The 21,035-nt window shown below is 37.4% G+C and overlaps 2 protein-coding genes across 4 annotated transcripts in view; both read left to right on the top strand.

Annotated features, from left to right (window-relative positions):
* Positions 1-21,035, top strand: part of VCAN (versican) — a 178,142-nt gene that overhangs the window by 12,656 nt on the left and 144,451 nt on the right. For all 3 annotated transcript variants that reach the window (XM_040622121.1, XM_040622119.1, XM_040622117.1), the window contains exon 2: positions 10,821-10,914. In XM_040622121.1, the coding sequence (XP_040478055.1) occupies positions 10,899-10,914 (16 nt within the window). In that variant the 5' untranslated portion in view covers positions 10,821-10,898. The remainder of the gene's footprint in view (positions 1-10,820; positions 10,915-21,035) is intronic.
* XRCC4 (X-ray repair cross complementing 4) overlaps positions 1-21,035 on the top strand; it is a 271,809-nt gene that overhangs the window by 241,947 nt on the left and 8,827 nt on the right. Inside the window, exon 10 of the transcript XR_005832450.1 lies at positions 10,821-10,914. The gene's annotated coding sequence lies outside the window, so the exon portion shown is untranslated. The remainder of the gene's footprint in view (positions 1-10,820; positions 10,915-21,035) is intronic.

Here is a 21,035-nt window from a genome sequence, read left to right as displayed (position 1 = left end):
ATTAAATGAAATAAGTCAAGCAGAGAAAGGTAATTATCATGTTTTCACTCATATGTGCAACATAAGGAGTAGCGGAGAAGACCACAAGGGAAAGGAGGGATAACTGAACGGGAAGAAATCAGAGAGGGAGACAAAATGAGAGACTCTGGACTCCAGGAAGCAAACTGAGGGTTACAGAAGTGGGGGTGGGGTGGGGGGATGGGGTAACAGGGTGGTGGGTATTAAGGAGGGCACGTGTTGTGATGTGCACTGAGTGTTATACCCAACTAATGAATCATTGAACGCTACATCAAAAACTAATGATGTACTATATGCTGGCTAACTGAATATTATTTAAAAAAAAAAAAGAAAGAAAGAAAGAAACAAAAAGAAAAAGCCCGATCTCAGCCCCTCTCCCCATCGCAGAATTATCAAAATGGGACCTGCATTTTAACAAGATCCATTAGTGTCTTATCTGTACGTTAAAGTTAGAATGGTACTCCTCTAAAAGAGTAATTCTCAGCTTTGGCTATGGGTTATTGGAATCACCTGGGGAACTTTAAAAAGAATATTATTTAGAAAGGGGCCAAGCCTAGGCCCCACTTTAAGAAGTGATGCTGTAAATGGGATAGAGTACAGAAATCAGTATTTTTTAACGGCTTCTGGCATGGTTCCAATGTTAGTCATGGTTGAGAACTGGTGATCTAGAATAACTGTGGTAAGTGACAGAGAATGAAACCAAAAACTGTTTTAAAAATTTGGTTCTGGATCTGTCAGGGCATTGGGCTGAGGATAGAGAGACATGGGAAAGAAGACTCTTGTTTTAAATGTATAAGCAGAAAGCAGAATCAGACCTGTAAATATAGAGAACAAACTGATGGTTGCTATAGGGGAGGCGGGTGGGAGCTGGGCAAAATGGATGAAGAGGAGAGGGAGAGACAGGCTTCCTGTCATGGGATGAATAAATCGTGGGAATACAAGCACAGCATAAGGAATATAGTCAATGATATTGTAATAGTGACATATGAGGGCAGAGGGTAGCTATACACATTGTGAACAAAGCATAATGTATAAACTTGTCTGAATCACTGTGCTGTACAATTGAAACTAATGTAACATTGTTTGTCAACTATATTCAAATAAAAAGAAAAAGGAAAAAAAGACTTGTTTTAATAAGAAATGTTGTAATGTTTGATCTGTACCTTGCACATGTATTACTTGAAATATAGGTTCCTTTTTATGCATATAGCTTTTGACTCAGAAATTCTACTTATAGGAACTTTTTAAAAAAATAATTGATCAGTTATACAAATACTTATGTTCATAATTTTGAGAATTATAAACTGCATAAATGTTCACTTTAAAAAGAGATATCTGCACACGCATGTTCTTTGCAGCATTATTCACAAGAGCCAAGAGGGAGAAGCAACCCAATGTCCACCAATAGATGAACGGATAAACATAATGTGGTGTATACATACAATCGAATATTATCCAGCCTTAAAAGGGAAGGAAATTGTCCCATGTTATAACACGGATGAATCTTGAAGACACTGTGAAGTGAAATGAGCCATTCACAAACTGATTCACTTATATAAGGCATCTAGAATATTTCAACTCATAGAGTAGAATGGTAGTTAACAGAGGCTGGGGGAGAGCTTTTGTTTAAATGGACACAGAGTTTCAGTTCTACAAAGGGAAAAAGTGCTGGAGATCTGTTCTAGAACAATGTGAATAAACTTAACACTGCTGAACTGTACACTTAAGAGGGTAAATTTTATTTTATGTGTTTTTTACCACAATAATTCAAAAAGTGTGTATTTTGTTAAGCAACTCTGTATGTTTGCATAGTAAAAATTGTAGAAAAGTATGCAACAAAATGTACGGCCTGCAAAGCTACAGTTGAGACCTCTTGTCTTACCTTTTTAGATTCTTTGATATTTTAAGAGTAAGCACAGAATATTGTTATAATTATGGGGGGGGGGAGAAGAAGCTGTTTCCACTTTGAAAAATATAGGACAAAAGCTCCATGGGAGCTTACTGGGAGTGAATGGCTCACATACTGCCCTCCCTTATTTGCCAAAGAAGCCGTTCCATTCTGCTGACAAATTCGAGGCTTCGCATCCCTATAGGAGATGGTTGTGTAGTGTCTGGATCCTCTGGGACTTCTTGGTCTTCTCTCTAGTCTCGGGAAAAAGAAGCAAAAGCTAGGTAGCCCTTTTACACATGAAGTAGAAAAACTAGTTAACATCATGGAACAGATTTTCTTTCATCAATTCCTTTAACTTCAAGGAGTGGTAAAGCAGAGTGGACAGTGGGGAAATGAGAAGAGGAAGGGGAATGGAGGAATTAATTGCTCTAGACAGAAGTGTATGTTGACATTTTATCTTGATCCTGCCTGGGTTTCCTGAGTCACAGTGACAAAAATGTGGGTCATTACATCACAGTTGTTTTACAGCTGTTTGTGTTTACCCTTCTGGCACTTGAAGCTGTGGTCCTTTGCTACACTGTGTTGTGCTGGGAGGGGATCATTAACCATTTTTCTTTTATCTTAAAAGACGGGCTTAATGAAGTGTCTATAAAAGTGAAAGAAAGTTGAACTAGGAGATCATTAAAATCAAATGCTCAGGAAAGAGTTTCACTATAAATGTCAAAATATCTCTGGCTCTGTAAAGCTTTGAGATTCTATCAGATATTAAAGTCCATCAATAAGCTAATGTACATTGTGATCAGCAAACCCATGGATTATGCTTGTGTAGAACTTCTTTTATGTTGTTTAACCGTTCTAATACGAATGGCTCCATACTCCATGCTGAGGGCTTTTTAACCTCACAAAAATTGGATGGCATTGCAATAATCTTGGCCATCAAGAGTTTAAGAAAAAACAAAAATTATTAAAGGTATCTTAGAATGAATAGAGCAGTTAGTTACATTTGCACCAAAGAATTTAACAAATCTTATCTTCAGTCTAATGTTGGAATTGTGATCCTAGCCTATTTCTATTCTTGTTATTAGGCCTGAATGTACAGCTTTGATTTGTCATCCTTTTTTATGGAATGATCCAGAAATATCACATTTCTGGTTCCTGTTTTGCTTTCTGTAATCAATACATTACCCAATTTAGAATACATCTTCAGTCCTTTGAAGAGAATGAATACACCTGGTGAAGTTAAAATAGTTTAACAATTCAATAATTTTGAATTTTTTGCACTATAAGTGACCCAAGTTTTTCTCTACTTACCATCTTTTATGATATTGGTTGTTAATATTTAAAGTCATAAGAAAGAAAGAAAGAAAGAAAGAAAGAAAGAAAGAAAGAAAGAAAGATGAGAGATGAAAGTAAATGAGAGAAAGGAGAAGGAAAGAAACGGGGGGAAGGAAGGAAGAAGAGATGAAGGCAAACAATCATAGAGCTGACTTTTCAGATAAGTGTTTCTTCCAATATTGGCAGTAGTCCGGACACATCAATTGAGTTTCCACCCCAAAACCAATTTGAACAAATGTTCAAATCTATAGAATAAAAATAAAATACAGATAAAAATAACCCCAGGTTGTTTTATTGAATCTGTAAGGATGTTTTTCCTAAATCATAGAAATAAAATGTTGCTACAATTTTTCAAAACGATATTATAATTTTAAAATATTATCATGCAAAGGGAAAATAAACACATTTTCTTATTGCCTCCAGGATAGTTTGGGTAGCAAGCCACACAAAATTTTTGAGTGGATTTGTGCTGACTTAGAAAACATTCTCAATATCTGGGTCTTAAAAATTTGTGCTAAGCTTGCAAGTCCGTAGCAGATCAAGAATAAGAACTGTCTTAGGACGTTTGTTGGTTTTTCTTTAGTTTATATGTAGCCAGCTGGTTTCTGACCTCTTTGTGTAAATATACAGCTTTGCACATAATCAGATTCCATATTACCTTGTTATGACATCATTCTGGGCAGACTTTGATCCCTTACTAACTTTTCCAAACCATACACATAGACTTAAATAACAATAAGAAGATTGCTACTTATCCACCAAATACTGCTGCTGGTATTTGGTATGCATGTATATGTATATATACACATCTGTATTTATACATTTATTTTTGTATCTATGTAGATGTGTAATATATATGCATAATAATGCGCAGACCTAGAGAAGGGTTAGAAATACACTAAAAGGAAAAGTATCTTCTATTTGATACTAAATTACTGAATTTTCAAAAAGTTATATCTCTGGTGAAATATACATTTAAGTTCCCTCTTTCTGCAGTTGTTACCAATTGATATTTTTGTTCAGCTGATATTTTAAAAGCAGATGAATTGAAATGTAGAATTTGAGACCTTGTTACATATTATTTTTCTCTGTGGATAGATGAAAATAGAGGTTAAGCTGTATTCTTTGGTGATCCAGAAGCCTGGGTATAAAAGACACAATGATCTTGTAAATTACCCAGAAATGGCTTCTTTAGTGTCTGATCAAGATAAATGACACAAGACAGCTGTAAAAAGAATTCCCACTAGCCATTGACCCATAAACTGTGGTGTCATTTTTCATTTTTAGTAAAGTATCAAAATCAATTTAAAATAACACCAAATCTTTAGAGTTATAACTAAGTGTCCTAAATTCTGCTTCTGAGGATATTATTTTAACTAATGTTATTTTTTAAGTTAAAATACATTAAAATATTGTGATTGCTACAGAACTTTGATGGCTGTTAAATATGAATCCTTTTTCTATGGGCCCACTGTATGCCCACACCTAGAACAGTGCCTGATACATAGTAAGTGGTCAGTAAATATGGTTGAATGAATGAGTGGGTGAAGTAATAATATATTAAGATAATAATAATAAATTAACTTGTGGAGATTTGGATACTAAAAGTGATGTCAGATACACAAAAGACAAAGGTACAGAACCAACGGATACATTGGTAATGAATATTTCTGGAGCATTTTTTATGTGTCAGGCATTCTACTAAGTGCTTTGCATGCATTTTCTTATACAATGATCAAAATAGCCCTATGGAAAATAGTGATTAGACTATCTCACATGAGAACCTGTGGCCTAGAGAATAGTAATAATGTTTTCAAGATTACACAGCTAATAAATGGTGGTACCTAAGTTAAAATTCACATCATCCTGGCCTAGAGTATACATATTTGAACAACTATGTACCACTCTCTCAATGTGCTGTGTTTTCATGCCAACTTTATGGTCTCTAGGATCATTGATACACTCTAGGAACAAAGAAAAGAAATACTATGCTTAACTAATTCTAGAAGAATTGGGTGTCATGATGTATTGAATTTTCTATCAAGGATTAGATGTTTTTATTAGTGCAGTATGTAGAAATTTAAATATCGGTCAATTGTGTCTTTTCTACACAGTACATAGGAATTTATCTGGTAAATATATTTGTACAAATGGGAAAAGAAGTAGCTATAAAGATTTAGCTGTTGCATTTTTTCCATAATATTAAAAAACTGGCAACAGCCTCAATGCAACTTGGTAGAGGTTTCGTTAAGCAAATGATGAATGTGTAGTAGATGGCTATACAGTTATTCAAAAAATTGACAAATGACATTCCAAGATTGAGAAGAATAGCAAAGTGTTCATGAGTACCACAGACTTTAGAATCAGGTAGATCTGGTTCAATACCAGCACATGCCCACTCATGCCCAGATATGTTACCCTAGGCAATTATTTAACCATTGTAGGCTTATTTTCCTCATCTATAAAATGTGGATACTAATAGTATATACCACAGGAGTTGTAAATGGTATTGGTGAAGGAGATGTAGGGCAGAGGAAGCTTATATATAGATTCAGCCTGTATTTTTCTGTCTTAGTGTCACAGTTATTTTATGTGGATTTACATCAATAGGTAATTACCAATGACAGTGGTAAAGAAATTTGGCCCAATTGCTGGCTAGAGTTACAACACTTTCAGATTCCTTTTTTTAAAAAACTGTTTCAGATAGAAATTTTAAATGTCACAAACCATAGCCTTTTACTGACCAGTCTAATTCCTACTTTATATGGCATATACTGTGGATCTTCAGTCAGATTCTTCTATTGAATGAGGAAACTGTTCATCAGATTTCTTTTTCAGGGCAGGAAGAGATGACTGACAATGCTTTTCCCCTTGAAATCATTAATGTGTTAATTACATGTCAGTAAGTAAAGAAAGAGAGATAAACACTTCAGGCACAAGATCAACTCTCTGCATTCAAAACTTAAACTCCATTCTCAGTGGAGCTTTCTTCCTGTCAGCATACAGTGAAAACGTTTAGTCATAGTTTGGCCAATAGAATTGTCAGCTGGCTTCAGGAGAACAAACAAACAAAAAACAATGCTAAATAGGCCAGCTCTCTGAACCAAACTTTATTATTGGAAGCACAATGAATTCATTAATTTTATTCAGAGTTTTATCTTTGTCCTCATTATTTGTTCATTTTTCTTTGTGAAGAAAAACATGTTTGTATCTGTTTTATTTTTTAATTTTATTTTTATATCTGAGTACAGTTGACACACAATGTGACATTAGTTTCAGGTGTACAACATAGTGATTTGACAACTCTATACATTATGCTATGCTCACAAGTATAGCTGCCATCTGCCCCCATACATCACTCTTACAGTATCACTGGTGATAGGGGTGCTTGTCTGGCTTCATCAGTAGAGCATGCGACTCTTGATTTCAGTGGTGTAAGTTCGAGCCCAGGTTGTGTATAGAGATTACTTAAAAATAAAATCTTTAAAAAAAACGCAATATCTTTAGCTATATTCCTTCTGCTGTGCCTTTTATTCCCATGACTTATTTATTCCATAACTACAAGCCTGTACCTCCCACTCCCCTTCATTCATTTCTCCCATTCCCCCATGTCCTTCCACTCTGGCAACCATCAGTTTATTCTCTGTATTTATAGGTATGAGTCTGCTTTTTATTTTTTTTATTCCACTTATGAGTAAAATCATATGGTGTTTGTCTGTTTCAGTCTTATTTCCCTTAGCAAAATACCCTCCAGTTTGGTGGAGAGGATTAAAAACCTTACTGCTGTGCTCTAGTTGGTCCAGTTATTCTTCATAGAGGACATTGCAGTTCTCATTCATTGCAATTCTCAGTACATGTATATTATTAGGGGTGAATAAATGAGTAAATTGTGATACTGAGAGCCAGGGTTCTTCCTGTCAGAGAAAGAGGTTGCAGATACAGAAGTGAAGGCTAGAGTGAAAACTGTCATGCTAGATTAATATCTGAGCGATCAGAATGAGCCCTGTTTGTTTAATAGGTGGCTAGATAGAGTGCACAGAGATATTAAAATACATATTTTCATATGTACAAAGAGAGACAGAAATAAATATGTATAATTTATATTTATATGTGTGTGTATGTGTATGTATGTATGTCTGTGTGTCTGATTTGTCAAGGGGAGGGCAGCGGGGCCCTCAGCAGGATCCATCAGGTTTAGTGGAGAGAGAACCAACCTAACTACCTGTTGTGCTGTGGCAGGGTGGATGCTGGGAGCAGTCATGGCTCCAAACAAGAGCAGACCAGGCCACAAATGTGCATAACACCCATGTTCCTAATTTACAACATTAAATGCCAGTCATAATCCTTTATTTAAAATAGAGCATTTAGACCAGTATTCATACTCTAGCACTGCTTTAGTGAAGGCATGTAATGTTAGCTGCTGTAAAAATCTCAGTGGCTTAATGCAATACAAGTTTATTTCTCGCTCTTGTCACTCTCTGGTGAAGGTTGTGAGGGTGGCTCTGCCCCATCCATTCATTCGAGGACCTGATTTGCTTTCTTCTTTATCGCAAGACTGGTGTCATCTAGCAGGTGGGTAAGAAGGAGAGACTAGAGGATCCCAAGAGAGGTTGTCAGAGACCAGGCACATTGCTTCTATCCACATTTCATTGGTCAGAATGTCAAGAGGCTAGGAAGTGCAATGTAGGGCTGTCCCGGGGTAGAAAAGGAAAGATGTGTATCTCTGGGCACTGGCCTTCTCTGCTGTAAAAGCTCTAACCAGTTCCATCCCCTGTATTTATGTGGTAGGGCTTACAGGCTTCAACAAATGTAGGAGATAACCTGGGGCCAAAGGAAGGAAGTCTCTTTACAAATTAGTTTGTAGGATTCTGCATTACTCACCTGTCTTCTCACCAACCTTCTTTGCTATGTTCTTTTGCTTCCTCATGGGATCTGCAGGTAAACCTGTCTCCTTGCTTTAAATTGGCTTCCTCTTCAAGCTCTGCTGTTAATCCCTCGAACTCTGTCAAGGAAATGTCCCCACCACAGTTCTCCCCAGCCCTAAGTTACTCGTGATTATACCTGAGAATGAATTTCTTTGTCTCCCCAACATTGTCTTAGCAGAATGAATTGCTGTTAACTATGCAAATAGTTCATAATTTGACTTTATTAAAAAAAATCATGACTAATTTCTTAAAAGGTATGTTTTAACACTAACGATAAAATACTGAGACATGAAAATACAAGATAGTCTGGAATCATAATCGTCAATATTTGTGTTGGGTAATATAGGCAATATATCCAAACCCTCAGACAAATGCTCTAAAGTTAAGAACCCAGGAGCATGCTTAGGAGGGCTAAATGGCTTATCCTGAATGACTCACTCCAGCAAAGCATTTAGCACTTTTTACTGTGCTTTCTTTGGAAGCAGTCAGCCTTGATTTAGTGATACAAGAAGAATTTGGCTGATCTCTAATGATTACAATCAGGAGTAAAGGTTAAGAGTTTAGGCTCTGAGGCAGATGTCTTAGGTTTTATTAGCTGTGTGTCCTTAGGCAAGTCACTTAACCTTTTTGTGCCGCAGTCCAACTACAAACAGATGATAACTATACCTGTCCCATAGGGTTGATGAAAGTATTAGATGAATGTAATCCTCATAACACTCTTTCTGGGCTGGCTACTATTATTTTTTATTGATACATGCAAAAAAGCTTAAGAGTAGTCTTGGCAAACACTAAGTCAGCAATAAGTATTAGCCACAATCATTATAATTATTATGATTACTCTCACCCTTCTGAAAAAAGAAAGAACTATAGCATTTTCAGATGAAAACTCTTATTTTTGTCTTGAGGTCTTTGAAAACCATAGTGTTAGACTGTGGTCCAGAAAGGAATGCTGCAATAGGATTAGTTGTCAGTACATCCAGTAGTCCAAGGTCAACAGGCTTGTGCCTCGTTTTCAACCCATCCTTCATCCATCCATCCATCTGTCCATCCATCCATCCATCCATCCATCCATCCATCCATCTATCTCTCCGTCCATCCGTCCGTCCGTCCAGTGCTTATTGTGTGCTTACTATGTGCCAGGATGGTAGCTCTGCCACTTACCAGCTGTGGGCCCAGGAGCAACTTTCTTTACTGCTGTAAGCTTGATTCTCTTCATCTGAAAAGTAGAATAATATCTATCTTTGTTGTGGAGAGTAAGTTAGAAATTTTGTGAAATAATGGCAGAGTGCATGGCCTATCGTAAGTACTCATAAATGAATTGTAATTCTTGCAAAAATTAATATGTAAAGGGCTTTATCTTGAGACCTTGGTTCTTTCATACAGTTTTTCAAACTATAGATCTTGGCTTATTAGTAAGTGGTAAAATCAGTTTTTAAAAAGAATTGACATTTTTATTTTATTTATGTATTTTTTTTAAAGATTTTATTTATTCTACAGAGAGATAGCCAGCGAGATACGGAACACAAGCAGGGGGAGTGGGAGAGGAAGAAGCAGGCTCATAGCGGAGGAGCCTGATGTGGGGCTCGATCCCATAACGCCGGGATCACGCCCTGAGCCGAAGGCAGACGCTTAACCGCTGTGCCACCCAGGCGCCCCAGAATTGACATTTTTAAAAACCAACATTTTAAAAGACAGAATAGCCTACAATACAATTGTATAAACTAAATGAAGAGGTTAAAATAGGACAGTACAGACAAGAGTGCATCACATGTCCTGAAACATTAACTTCACCCATGTAAATACCTATTAGTATATGGGCACTGGTTATATGTAACACATATTTCTTACTAGGATTTCAGTCAAAAAAAAGTTAGAAAGTGGGGCGCCTGGGTAGCGCAGTCGTTAAAGCGTCTGCCTTCGGCTCAGGGCGTGATCCCGGCGTTCCGGGATCGAGTCCCACATCGGGCTCCTCTGCTGGGAGCCTGCTTCTTCCTCTCTCACTCGCTTGCTGTGTTCCCTCTCTCGCTGGCTGTCTCTCTGTCACATAAATAAATAAAATCTTTAAAAAAAAAAAAAAAAAAGTTAGAAAGCTTTTTAATATGAACGGTCCTACATTGGCACCTTTAATTGTCCAGAAGTCAGGACTTGGTGTTTGTTATGGAGCTAGTTCAAATATCTTTATAACATCTTTACCAGCATGTGGCAGAAATAGCACATAGTGGATTTTTTTTTTTAAGATTTTTTAATTTATTTATTCAACAGAGATAGAGACAGCCAGCGAGAGAGGGAACACAGCAGGGAGTGGGAGAGGAAGAAGCAGGCTCACAGTGGAGGAGCCTGATGTGGGGCTCGATCCCATAACGCCGGGATCACGCCCTGAGCCGAAGGCAGACACTTAACCGCTATGCCACCCAGGCGCCCCCACATAGTGGATTTTTAAATCAGTCCACACCAAGCTTGCTTGGTGGTTTGGTGGAGAGGATTAAAAATATTACCTAACAATAAAATAGGATTACTGATTGATCGCATTTTTCTATGCTACTTCTGCTCACTGTCATTCTGTAAAATAAAAAAGCCGTTTATAATGGAGATAAGTCATCTAGATGTATGGTGCCTTTGAAACATTCTGCATTAAACCTGCCTCCCCATAGGTGAGGGGAAATCCAGGAGTCTGCTGTTGTTCCTAGTGTGTGTACTGACACAGACTGAAGAGAAGAGAGCTGTCACCGATGCCTGGAAAGCTAGGTGAGTAATTGCCATCTTCTCAAGAGAGTCCTTTGCCCTAAAAGCCTTCATTTTCAGCTCATCTGTCTTAGAGTTTCTTGGACACACAGGCCTCCTGTCTCTTTTTCCAAATTAAGGGCACTCAGCAGAGCTGCCACATTGGGCACTAATGAATTCTCTGAGACTAATCTACACAGTAATGAGAACTGGAATCTGTCACTTACTCTCCCAGGAGGTAACAGTTCACACGCCGTTACATCACCCTATTAAAATAACTTATTAGCTGTGTCGCTTGTCTGCTACCATTCATTAAGAAGGTGTGACCAAAGAGACATGTATTTGAACAAATGATGAAATTTAATTTGAATTGTTCTCCATTTTGTTTTTATGGCTGAATGCACACATGCTGTAAGTAAATTTGAGCATTTTATACACATCACAGCTACCTTAGGGAAGTGTCAGCACAATTATGACTTTTCACCAATTAGATGAAAAAGAAGTTAAATAAGAATCTGCATCCCATTCAGAATGTGTGAGGATCTTGTACATTCCATTCCCTGCATCTTTGTCTCCCAGGAAATATGTGTGTTTCTACCAGCGGCTTTCATTACAGGCATAATGTGCTGTGCCATGAAATAACTGATAAATCATTGAGAGCTAAATTGGGGGGGATAAATTTAGATGGAGTAATAGAAAGTTGGGTGCAATTTTTATCACAAATCCACCAAATTATGTAAATGTTTATTTGCTGTTTATTTTTGTCACTATGTCCTGGAGCATGGACTTTCACCTTCTATGGAGGTTACTTAAGTCCCCGCTCTTCCTTTTGGTAGTTGTGTGATCTTAAAGGAAATTACTTTGCTTTTTTATCCTCATTTGCTTCATCTGTAGAGTGAGAATAAAATGATATCTATCTTACACTTGAGGTTGTGGGGAGGATTAAATGTGCTAAAACAGCTTTGGCCCGTGGTAAGTATTCACTAATACCTATTATTATTTTATCAAAATCACCATCATTATCCAGTCTTCCTCCTCCAAGGAAAAAATCAGAAGAAAGATATTCTTCACACTTCTAGATTTTTTTTTTCTATTGATGCAGCTGTTGGGAAAACAGCAACTATAGAGTATAGCTCAAAAAATATTGGAAAGCCAACATTAATGCTCAGGAAGCTCAGCAGCTCCAGCACCTGCTCTCAGGTGCTGGCCTCAAGCACCTTTCTTCGAAGAAGAGCATTTCCTGTATGCAGTGCGATGACTCTACCAGTGATCAGCTGTGTCATTTTGAGCAAGGCCCCTTACCTCTCTAAGCTTTGTGTTCTTCATCTTTGAAAAGAGAGTGGTGAAACCTCCTTCGTTGTGTCGTTGCAAAGATTAAGTCAAATGAAATTAACTTTGTAAAACATCTGCCAACTCATCTAGCATGTATTTATACCCTCGATGTATAAATACTCAGTAAGCGGCTGTCGTTAGAATTATTATTACTCATAATGCCACTGACTACCATCTATAAGACCCAGCTCTGGATTTTTTTCTAACAGTGTATGCATGCAGGCTGTACCCCTTCCACCTTTGCCTAGTCTCTCTTTTGTCCTCAAAGCCCGCCATCCTAGGGGACTGCCTGGAAGTGCACCGGTTATAAAACAGAGCTTTTCAGACTAGACCGTATCATAAATAGAATCTGTAACTTTGGCCTCATTCACTCAACCTTCTAGCACACCATACAAAGTAGCCTCTGTTAATGTCCTACTTGTTTTATTATTAGATCATTAATTGGATTAAGTATTATTTTAACAATTTTAAAAATAACATTTGGAATCATATTATTGGTGAACAGCATAAACCACTCATAGTCTTTCAAAACTACTGGAATTAAAAGGATATTCCAAAGATAACAATCACTTAAACATAGTTATTTTATAATAGAGGCTTTTTTTTTTTTTAGATAAGCTTGTACTTTCAGACTCAAGTTAAATTCATGAACAACTGGCAATTAAAATTGCACCCAAATGCTATTTAAAACAAGCTGGATTCTTTCTTATACTTTGGGACTCAGCATGAATATGTCCTGAGGAGCTTTATAGCCACGTGGTGCATACAAAATGAGGTGCTGAATTTTCATCATTTTGCCTGAAATATGTCTTCCCAGATTTGTGTTTCTCACAATTATCAAAAATGCAGTTTAGTTTAGTTAAAAGCAAACTCTTAATAATAATATTGAAAATACATTTAAAAAGTGTCTCCACTTCTCTTCTTGTCTAGCTTCGAACGTCTCCAAAAGACAGCTCACCATCTTGAAACAGAAGACAAAAATACTGATAGTAATATGATAACTGCCAATAATTCTGTTTCCACATCCTGCCCTGTAATAAACCCTTGACACATATTAAGTCATTAAATCCTCATATCAGCCCTATAAACTAGGTGCTATTTTTATCCATTTTACACTGCAGGAAATTGAGCCACAGAACAGTCAAGTGACTTGCTGTGGGTCACCAGGAAGTGCAATAACCAGGACTCAAACATCACATTTTTACCCTAAAATATCATGTGACTAAAACTGTTACATAGCCAGAGCTTTTTATATTTATCAACATCAAACTTATGGCACGTCAGTGGGTGGTGAAGACCCGTGTTTTGGGATACAGTACTGGTATATAATTCCTAACCAGGAAACAAACAAACACCTCCTTTTCTAAGCCTTGGTTTCTCTCAAAATAAGCTAAATTTCTTTCCCTTTGCATGGTCTGGGCTAATTTGCATGATTAGTTTAGAGAAAGCAAGCAAGAGAAGATAATTTTTTACGTTATAAATTTCTGACTCTAAATTGAGTGGGTTGATTTTTGAAGGTGACATGTATCTGATTATTTTAAAAGACCTCTATAGGTCTTCCAGAAAAAGCTGGTTACAGCGATATTATGGTTGACCCCCTAACATGCAGCAGCCATATGGTTTCGGAGGTGACCCTAATTCTAGAAGCAGCTTCTGATTCAATTAAGCCAATTACAATAATCCCACCTTCCTTGCCAGTGTTGCTTGAGGACCAGTGTTTAAGCCAATCAGAATACAACATTCCCCTGGCTGTCATTTGCTCACAAATACATAACCTAAATTGGCCCAGTCAGATTCAATGGAGAGATTTAGCTGAATGGTTGATAGGAGCTACTTTCACTCCCACTGCGTAGAGAGACTTGGGATGAAGTTAAGGTTGTGTGCAACAGAGGAAAAAGGGAAAGAACCTGGATGTATGATGACTCTAGTTTCCAGTGGTGCTGTTACTCTGACACTGATTAGGTGATTCAGAGCGGAAAGGATGGGGATGCATGAAGAACTCCAGAACATTTCAGTTGGAGGCAGTTTCTGTTCATGGGATAGACCGTTACATCGCACCTTAAAGATACTCTGTGACTTTTTTCCCCTATTATATCTTGTGGAAAATCACCAAAATCATGAGTATAACATTCTATAATTCCATGTGAATTGAAGTAGAGATATCTATTCTGGCATAGTTAACACTTTTCTCAAGTTTCTTTCCAGGCACATAATAAAATTATGTATAGATGTATATGGGAAAAATACGTAATATAAATATATAGGTATATATCTGAAGCATATTTAATTTAGCTCTTAATTTCTTTATTGTCTCATGATTCCCTCTTTCTTGGATTTGCTGATTTAAACCATTGTAATGCAGTTCTGAATGGCAAACATTTGTTCCTCATTCTAGGGGTGCATACTGAATTAGGTTTGGATAACATAGCAAATCAAGATGATTATCACACATGGGAGGGAAGCCGTCCAATATAACATAATGTCACTCACAGATGACCAGGTCTCTGTAGGGCTCTATTTGTTGCTTGAAAGCCTGAAATTCTTTATAGAGTGCTACTGCAAATTCTCTTGATTCTTATGGACCACTTGGTCTAGAAAGGTAAAAACTCAAATAACCAACAGTATTTCCTCTGCCTTTCTCATACAGTGCTATTTCCTGAGTGTTTCTTTTTAAAGCAAAGGGAACTTGCATTTGTTGCAGCTTCACACCTTAGCATGAAATTAATTTTTACCATTGTCAGCAACTGCTGTTGTTGCCATGCGCGTTGTGCGTGCCATGCGTGTTGTGCGGAGATGTTGTAAACCAAGAGCTGGGTCATAAATGCAGAACTTGGGGGAGTAGGATGAGTTGACTTTGACTAGTTAAGCTAGCAGTGAATTAACTTCAAGGAGCTTAGTACGAAGGAAGAGGCAATGCAGGGCTGCCCAAAGTGTCTTGGGTTGAAGAGAGATTCCACTGGATATTGATAGATATCATGTTAAAGAGTACGTAGAATTGCCTAAACTTATTCATCCAAAGAACTTAACGTGTGTGTGTGTGTGTGTGTGTGTGTGTGTGTGGCATCTTAAAGGACCAGTGGTCTACAAAGGGCACCTTGGTAAGTGTTGGGCTATGGCATAGCAGAGCTTCATTTGAAATAGGATATCTCAAAACAAAACAAAACGAAATGAAATAGGGTATCTTCATGAATAAATAGAATTCAATGTAGAAAATTTGTTTCTTTTTTTTTTTAATGTTTTTTTATTATATTATGTTAGTCACCATACACTACATCCCCGGTTTCTGATGTAAAGTTCGATGATTCATTAGTTGCGTATAAATTTGTTTCTTTTTAACCGTCTTTGTTTGGGTATTGCTTTGTATCATTGTTTAACTTGAAATAATAACACTTTGCACAGCATATAACATTACCTTTTTTCTAAATAATTTCATGTCCATTTCTTTTTTCACTCTCGGGGAAACTCTGAGAGGATAGTTAGGACGGTTGTATTCTATTTCGCAGCTGAAGAAAGTGATGCAGAGAGAAGATAAATGCCTTTTACACTCAATAGGCTAGGTCAGGCATTGGAAAACTAAGGCCCACAAGCCAAATCTGGTCTGCAGCTTCTTTTTATACAGTCTGGAAATTAAGAATTTTTTAAAAGTTTGTTAAAAAAATAAGAATAGGAATATTTACTGTCTGGCCTTTTGTAGAAAAAATTATACCGACTCCTGGACTAGATTATGTTGTGATAACCAAGTCCATACCTCAGGGTTTTGCCAGCAGAAATGTCTTTCCTGGGCGATCCCACATGCCCGGCACAGGCTGTCAGGAGTGTGTGCTCATCCAGGTCACTCAGGAGCCCAGGCTGACAGACTTCATGTCACTATGTGCCTCCATGGTCACTACGGTAACAGAAAGGGAATGCGAGGAGATGAGCTCTGGCTCTCAGAATTTCCACCTGGGTGTGAAACATACCACTGCTGGCTTAGCAAGTCACATGGCCTCATCTTACTTCAAAGGTGCGGAGAAGTGCTGTCCCACCTTCTGCCTGCAAGAAGGAAATCCAAAAACATTTCGTGAACAACGGCACTAATACAGGGTACATGTATGTGCTCACACACATATATGTGTATAGGAAGCTAGTTCAAGAATAAATTAGTTAGTATCCATATCCTGTGAAACTTGGTTTATTGATTCCCTCCTCTCTCTAGATATATATAGATACAGTTGTGTAGATATCTCTATAGCATATATTGTTATATGGAGATATATATTACATATATATAGAATTCTTATCCTATATTGAATTCCACTTATATCAACCTATAATGGATATCTCTATATAGATCTTTCTATCTAGTGAAAAATGGTAGTAGTAGAAGGAAACCTACAGTTGGTTCTAAGGAAACATAACTTATTTTATAAAGGCAGGTGAGCTTAATAGTGACAGATCCAAAGTGTGAGGTTCTTGTAAATTTTTAGTTTCTGGATAATCTCTCAATCATGTCCTTCTTCCTCTACATTAACATTTTTCTTTTTTAAGTAAAAGTCTTCTATTAATCTGAAATGATGCTAGGTAAATTTTTATATGATCTCATGTTGGAAAGAGTTGCTCTTGTGACAAAGGGAAGGCCACTCCTGCCACACATACACACACATGGTGAAGAACAATCTTCTTGACTTTCTTTTCTTTTTTAAAAAAGATTTATTTACTTATTTATTTGTCAGAGCGAGAGAGAGAGCACAAGCAGGGGAAGTGGCAGGCAGAGGGAGAAGCAGGCTCCCCACTGAGCAAGGAGCCTAATGTGGGGCTCGATCCCAGGACTCCGGGATCATGACCTGAGCCAAAGGCAGACGCTTAACCAGCTGAGCCACCCAGGCATCCCTCTTCTTGATTTTCAAGAAGCATTTTGAATTTTTAGTGTCCTTATTGCATGCCTACGTGCATAAGGCCAAACCGTAGTCTGAATAATCCCGCACCTGAGAGCATGCTGGCCACACCTTTCTTGGCTCAGTGGCAAAGCAAGGAAATTGTGCATGATAAAGAACTGAAGAAATTGTTTTATTCCTCTTCATGTCCGCTTCCTTCCTTCAGTCAGAGATTATTGGTGGGTTTGCTTTCTGTTTCTTTACATCTTTGACCCTTTTTTCTCTACTTAGGAGAGGGCACATGAGAGAAATATAAATTGTGAGTTTTTCTGACTGTACACTGGCCGTTCCATCAATGTGGACTTTATCATTGGAGAGTAGTACTGCCAAAATGGCAAGTTTTAAAAATAACCAATTACTGGTGAGAGGAAAAACCTCAAAAAGGGACAATTTTTCTTCAGAAGAATGAATCACAGTATTTAAAGAGAAGAGATCTTATAAAAAAGCACCAGTTGAAGATTCTAAGCCTGTCTTCCATCTATGTTTGGGAATGGTTAACAGCAATGTGTGGGAGGCAAAGCAAAAATGAAGAGCAGAGGCTTTCTTTGCTTTTCTTTTTCTTTTTCTTTTCTTTTTTTTTTTAATAAAGAATGTTTGGGGAAAGTATGTGTGGAGCAGGAAGGGGGAGAGCAGTGGCTCCCGTGAGCCAGAGGAAATCTGGTGAAACCAAACCTGCAGTTCAGTGGCTTCATGCGTGAGAGATAGTACATGAACTAATTAAAAAAAAAATGTTTTGAAAGCCTGGGTGGCTGTCGGTTAAGCATTTGCTTTTGGCTCAGGTCCTGATCTCAGGGTCCTGGGATCAAGTCCCACATCAGGCTCCCTGCTTGGCAGGGAGTCTGCTTCTCCCTCTTCCCCTCCTCCCTGCTTGTGCTCTAGCTCTCTCCCACACTCACTCTCTCAAGTAAATAAATTAAATCTTTAAAAAAAATTAAAATGTTTTCCGCTCCATAGAGGAAAATTAAATTTAAGGTTGCTTGCTGAATCGTTTCCATCAGCTAGAGTTCAAGTCCTGAGCATCATTGATATCCATCTCGGTTGGCTTCTCTGTTTTTTTCCATCTTTTCTCTGAAAGTCTCCATATTTCCACTGAGCTTCTTTGGAATTAACCTGTACTACCAAGAAATGTGATTCAACTGCTTTTTAAAGCTCCTAGTTTCCTTGAAAGATAAAATATAAGAACAAAGAGTGCCATAGCTACTGGCTCAATTTCCAAGGAATCTGGATGTCAGCAAGTTAGAGAATAAATTGGGGAAGGTATTTAATCACACAATATGCAAAGTCGTGAAGAAACCCCAGAGAAAATGGGAACTTTCTTTTTAAGGAGTACGAACGTCCAGTCATCGAGGCTACATTTTGGTTAATGATTATGTCCACTGAAATGATAAGAGTTGGAAGAATTATCTTATATGACTTTGTTGGCTTGTGAAAATAAGCAACTTAAAAATACTGTAAATACTTTAAAAGGAGGCTGTAGTGTTTTTAGTACTTAATTATCTTCAAAGAAAAAAAAATTAAGATTCTCAGCTTTTCACCAATGAAATTACAGGTTATCTGATTCTCTATGAAGTTATGATAATGGTAAAGGAGCTTACATAAAAGCATCCCCACATATTTAAACCTTCCCCTTATTTGTATAAATTTAAGTATGTGTATATATGTGTGTGTATATACATATATACATATAAATATAAAAACTTAACTCATATTTGGCATGAAATTAAACTTATTCCAAAGAAAATATTCAAATATAGAGTATTCGATTTCAGAAAATGAAAAGTCTTAAGCTTTACATCTTTCAAGCTGTACATTTTGGTGGGTCATAGTTAATCACCAAAGGGTTAATATTCTATGCATACTGTAATTAAAAATAAATAGATCTCTAAGCCACTTAGTCCCCAACTGTGCCAGATGAGGCAAACATTTCACTTCTGTAAAAATAAATTTCTAATTTTGAAGAATTAGTTGAGCCTCCCATCAAGGAATTCTGTGATGTCTGTTCATTTATCCAAGATTTTTTTCACACTTATGAATATTTATGAGCCACAGGGTTCAATTGAGCATTATACGAAGTGAGAGGTAGTGTCTTCCAGATGTAAAGGGTGCTCTTAATTCTGTTCTCCTCCAGATACTCGCTGGCATCTTGTCACGCTTGAATGAGCCATTCAAACCAGAGCTGCCATCTAATTGAAGTACCTGAAGTGCAAAAATGAGAGGAGAATTTAATGAAGCATAAATTGTCTGTTCGGTTGGTGATACAGACCCCTTTACTGTAGCACAATTAAATAAAACATAGTGGAGGTTTCTACTAATCAACCCCAACCACCTTCTGTTTTGCTAATAGGAAGCTTACGAGATCAATTAATGTCTTTATTGTGAAGTGCGGTGCATGGACAGCAAATGTATTCTCTGTGTGTGTGTGTTTATAATCAAGATTCCTCATGTGTAAGATACTTGTGTTCAGTGCTGGTAGGGATACTCAGATTAATCAAAATGGTCCCACTATCTAGAGGACACAATAGTTGTTATCAGGTACCAACTAGCTTATTTTAACAAAAAATGATGATGCAGTCCTCCAGGTTAAGGTTATGAAAGCCTTTTGGGATTTGGAGTGATGGTAGCTCTGGTGGCTCAATGGAAGAAACTCCGCTCTTTCTGAGATAGTGCCCTTTCTCCTGGTTGTGAGCTGTATTGAATTTCTCAATCTTGTGAGTATGTCCATAGGGTGACTATGGGCATGAAAGTCATTGCTTAGTCATTAGGGGAGAGGAAGGAAGCAGGGGACAGTAAGAGGATTAGCAACGTCAATACACCCTCTCTCCACTTACAATTCTGTAGGAACCAAGAAGTTCAGCAAATGGAAATGGCAACTAGCTGATAAACCAATCAAATTCAGAAAATGAGAATGGCAACTAATAGATCGAAAAATCCACCAAGAATACCCTATTTATTCATGTATTCCTTATTTTAGAAAATATTTCTTAAGTACTTACGTATGTGAAGCATTTTGGCCACTCTTCACAGAGTGTATAGTAATGAATAAGTCTGACATGGTTCCTGCCTTTCTGTCATATATAATCAAGTGGTAAATGATTGTCTATTTGTGCCAAGACGCTTTATCACCTAACAGTTTTCCTTGTACCATTACAGAGCTCCAGGATCCAATTTGGCATCATTCATTGCATTTAGTTGTTATGTCTCTTTAGACTCATTTAATCTGGAACAATCCTTCAGGCTTCTTTTCATTTTCTTGACCTTGACTCTTCAAAAAATATCATTATTTTGTAGAATGTTCCTTAATTTTGATTGTCTCATGTTTCCTTATGATTAGAATCAGGTAAACCTTTGTGGGGAGATATTTCACAGAAGTGATGTTGTGTCCTTCTCAGGGCATCACGTCAGGAGGGAGACACATTGCACTTTTGGAAAACTAAATATGCCATAGTTTTGTCTTACTTTGTTTTGTTTCTTTCTCTATTCACTCTATAATTTTCCCCCTAACTTCTTCCATCATCATACTTTAGATATCTATGTTACTACTATACATTTAGTCTGAACATTCCTTCTAAACTCCAGACCTATAAATACAATTGCTTATTTGATAACTCACTTAAAAAACTTAACATAGTTAAAATACCTGAGATTAAATTCATGATCTTTTTTTTTTTTTTAAGATTTTTTATTTATTTATTTATTTATTTGACAGAGATAGAGACAGCCAGCGAGAGAGAGAACACAAGCAGGGGGAGTGGGAGAGGAAGAAGCAGGCTCATAGCGGAGGAGCCTGATGGGGGGCTCGATCCCATAACGCCGGGATCACGCCCTGAGCCGAAGGCAGACGCTTAACCGCTGTGCCACCCAGGCGCCCCTAAATTCATGATCTTCTGCTAAGGATTCGTA

This window comes from Ursus maritimus, unplaced genomic scaffold (assembly GCF_017311325.1).
Source record: "Ursus maritimus isolate PB19 unplaced genomic scaffold, ASM1731132v1 scaffold_5, whole genome shotgun sequence".
NCBI classification, from domain to species: Eukaryota; Metazoa; Chordata; class Mammalia; order Carnivora; family Ursidae; genus Ursus; species Ursus maritimus.
This window is presented reverse-complemented; position numbering and strand designations above follow the sequence as displayed.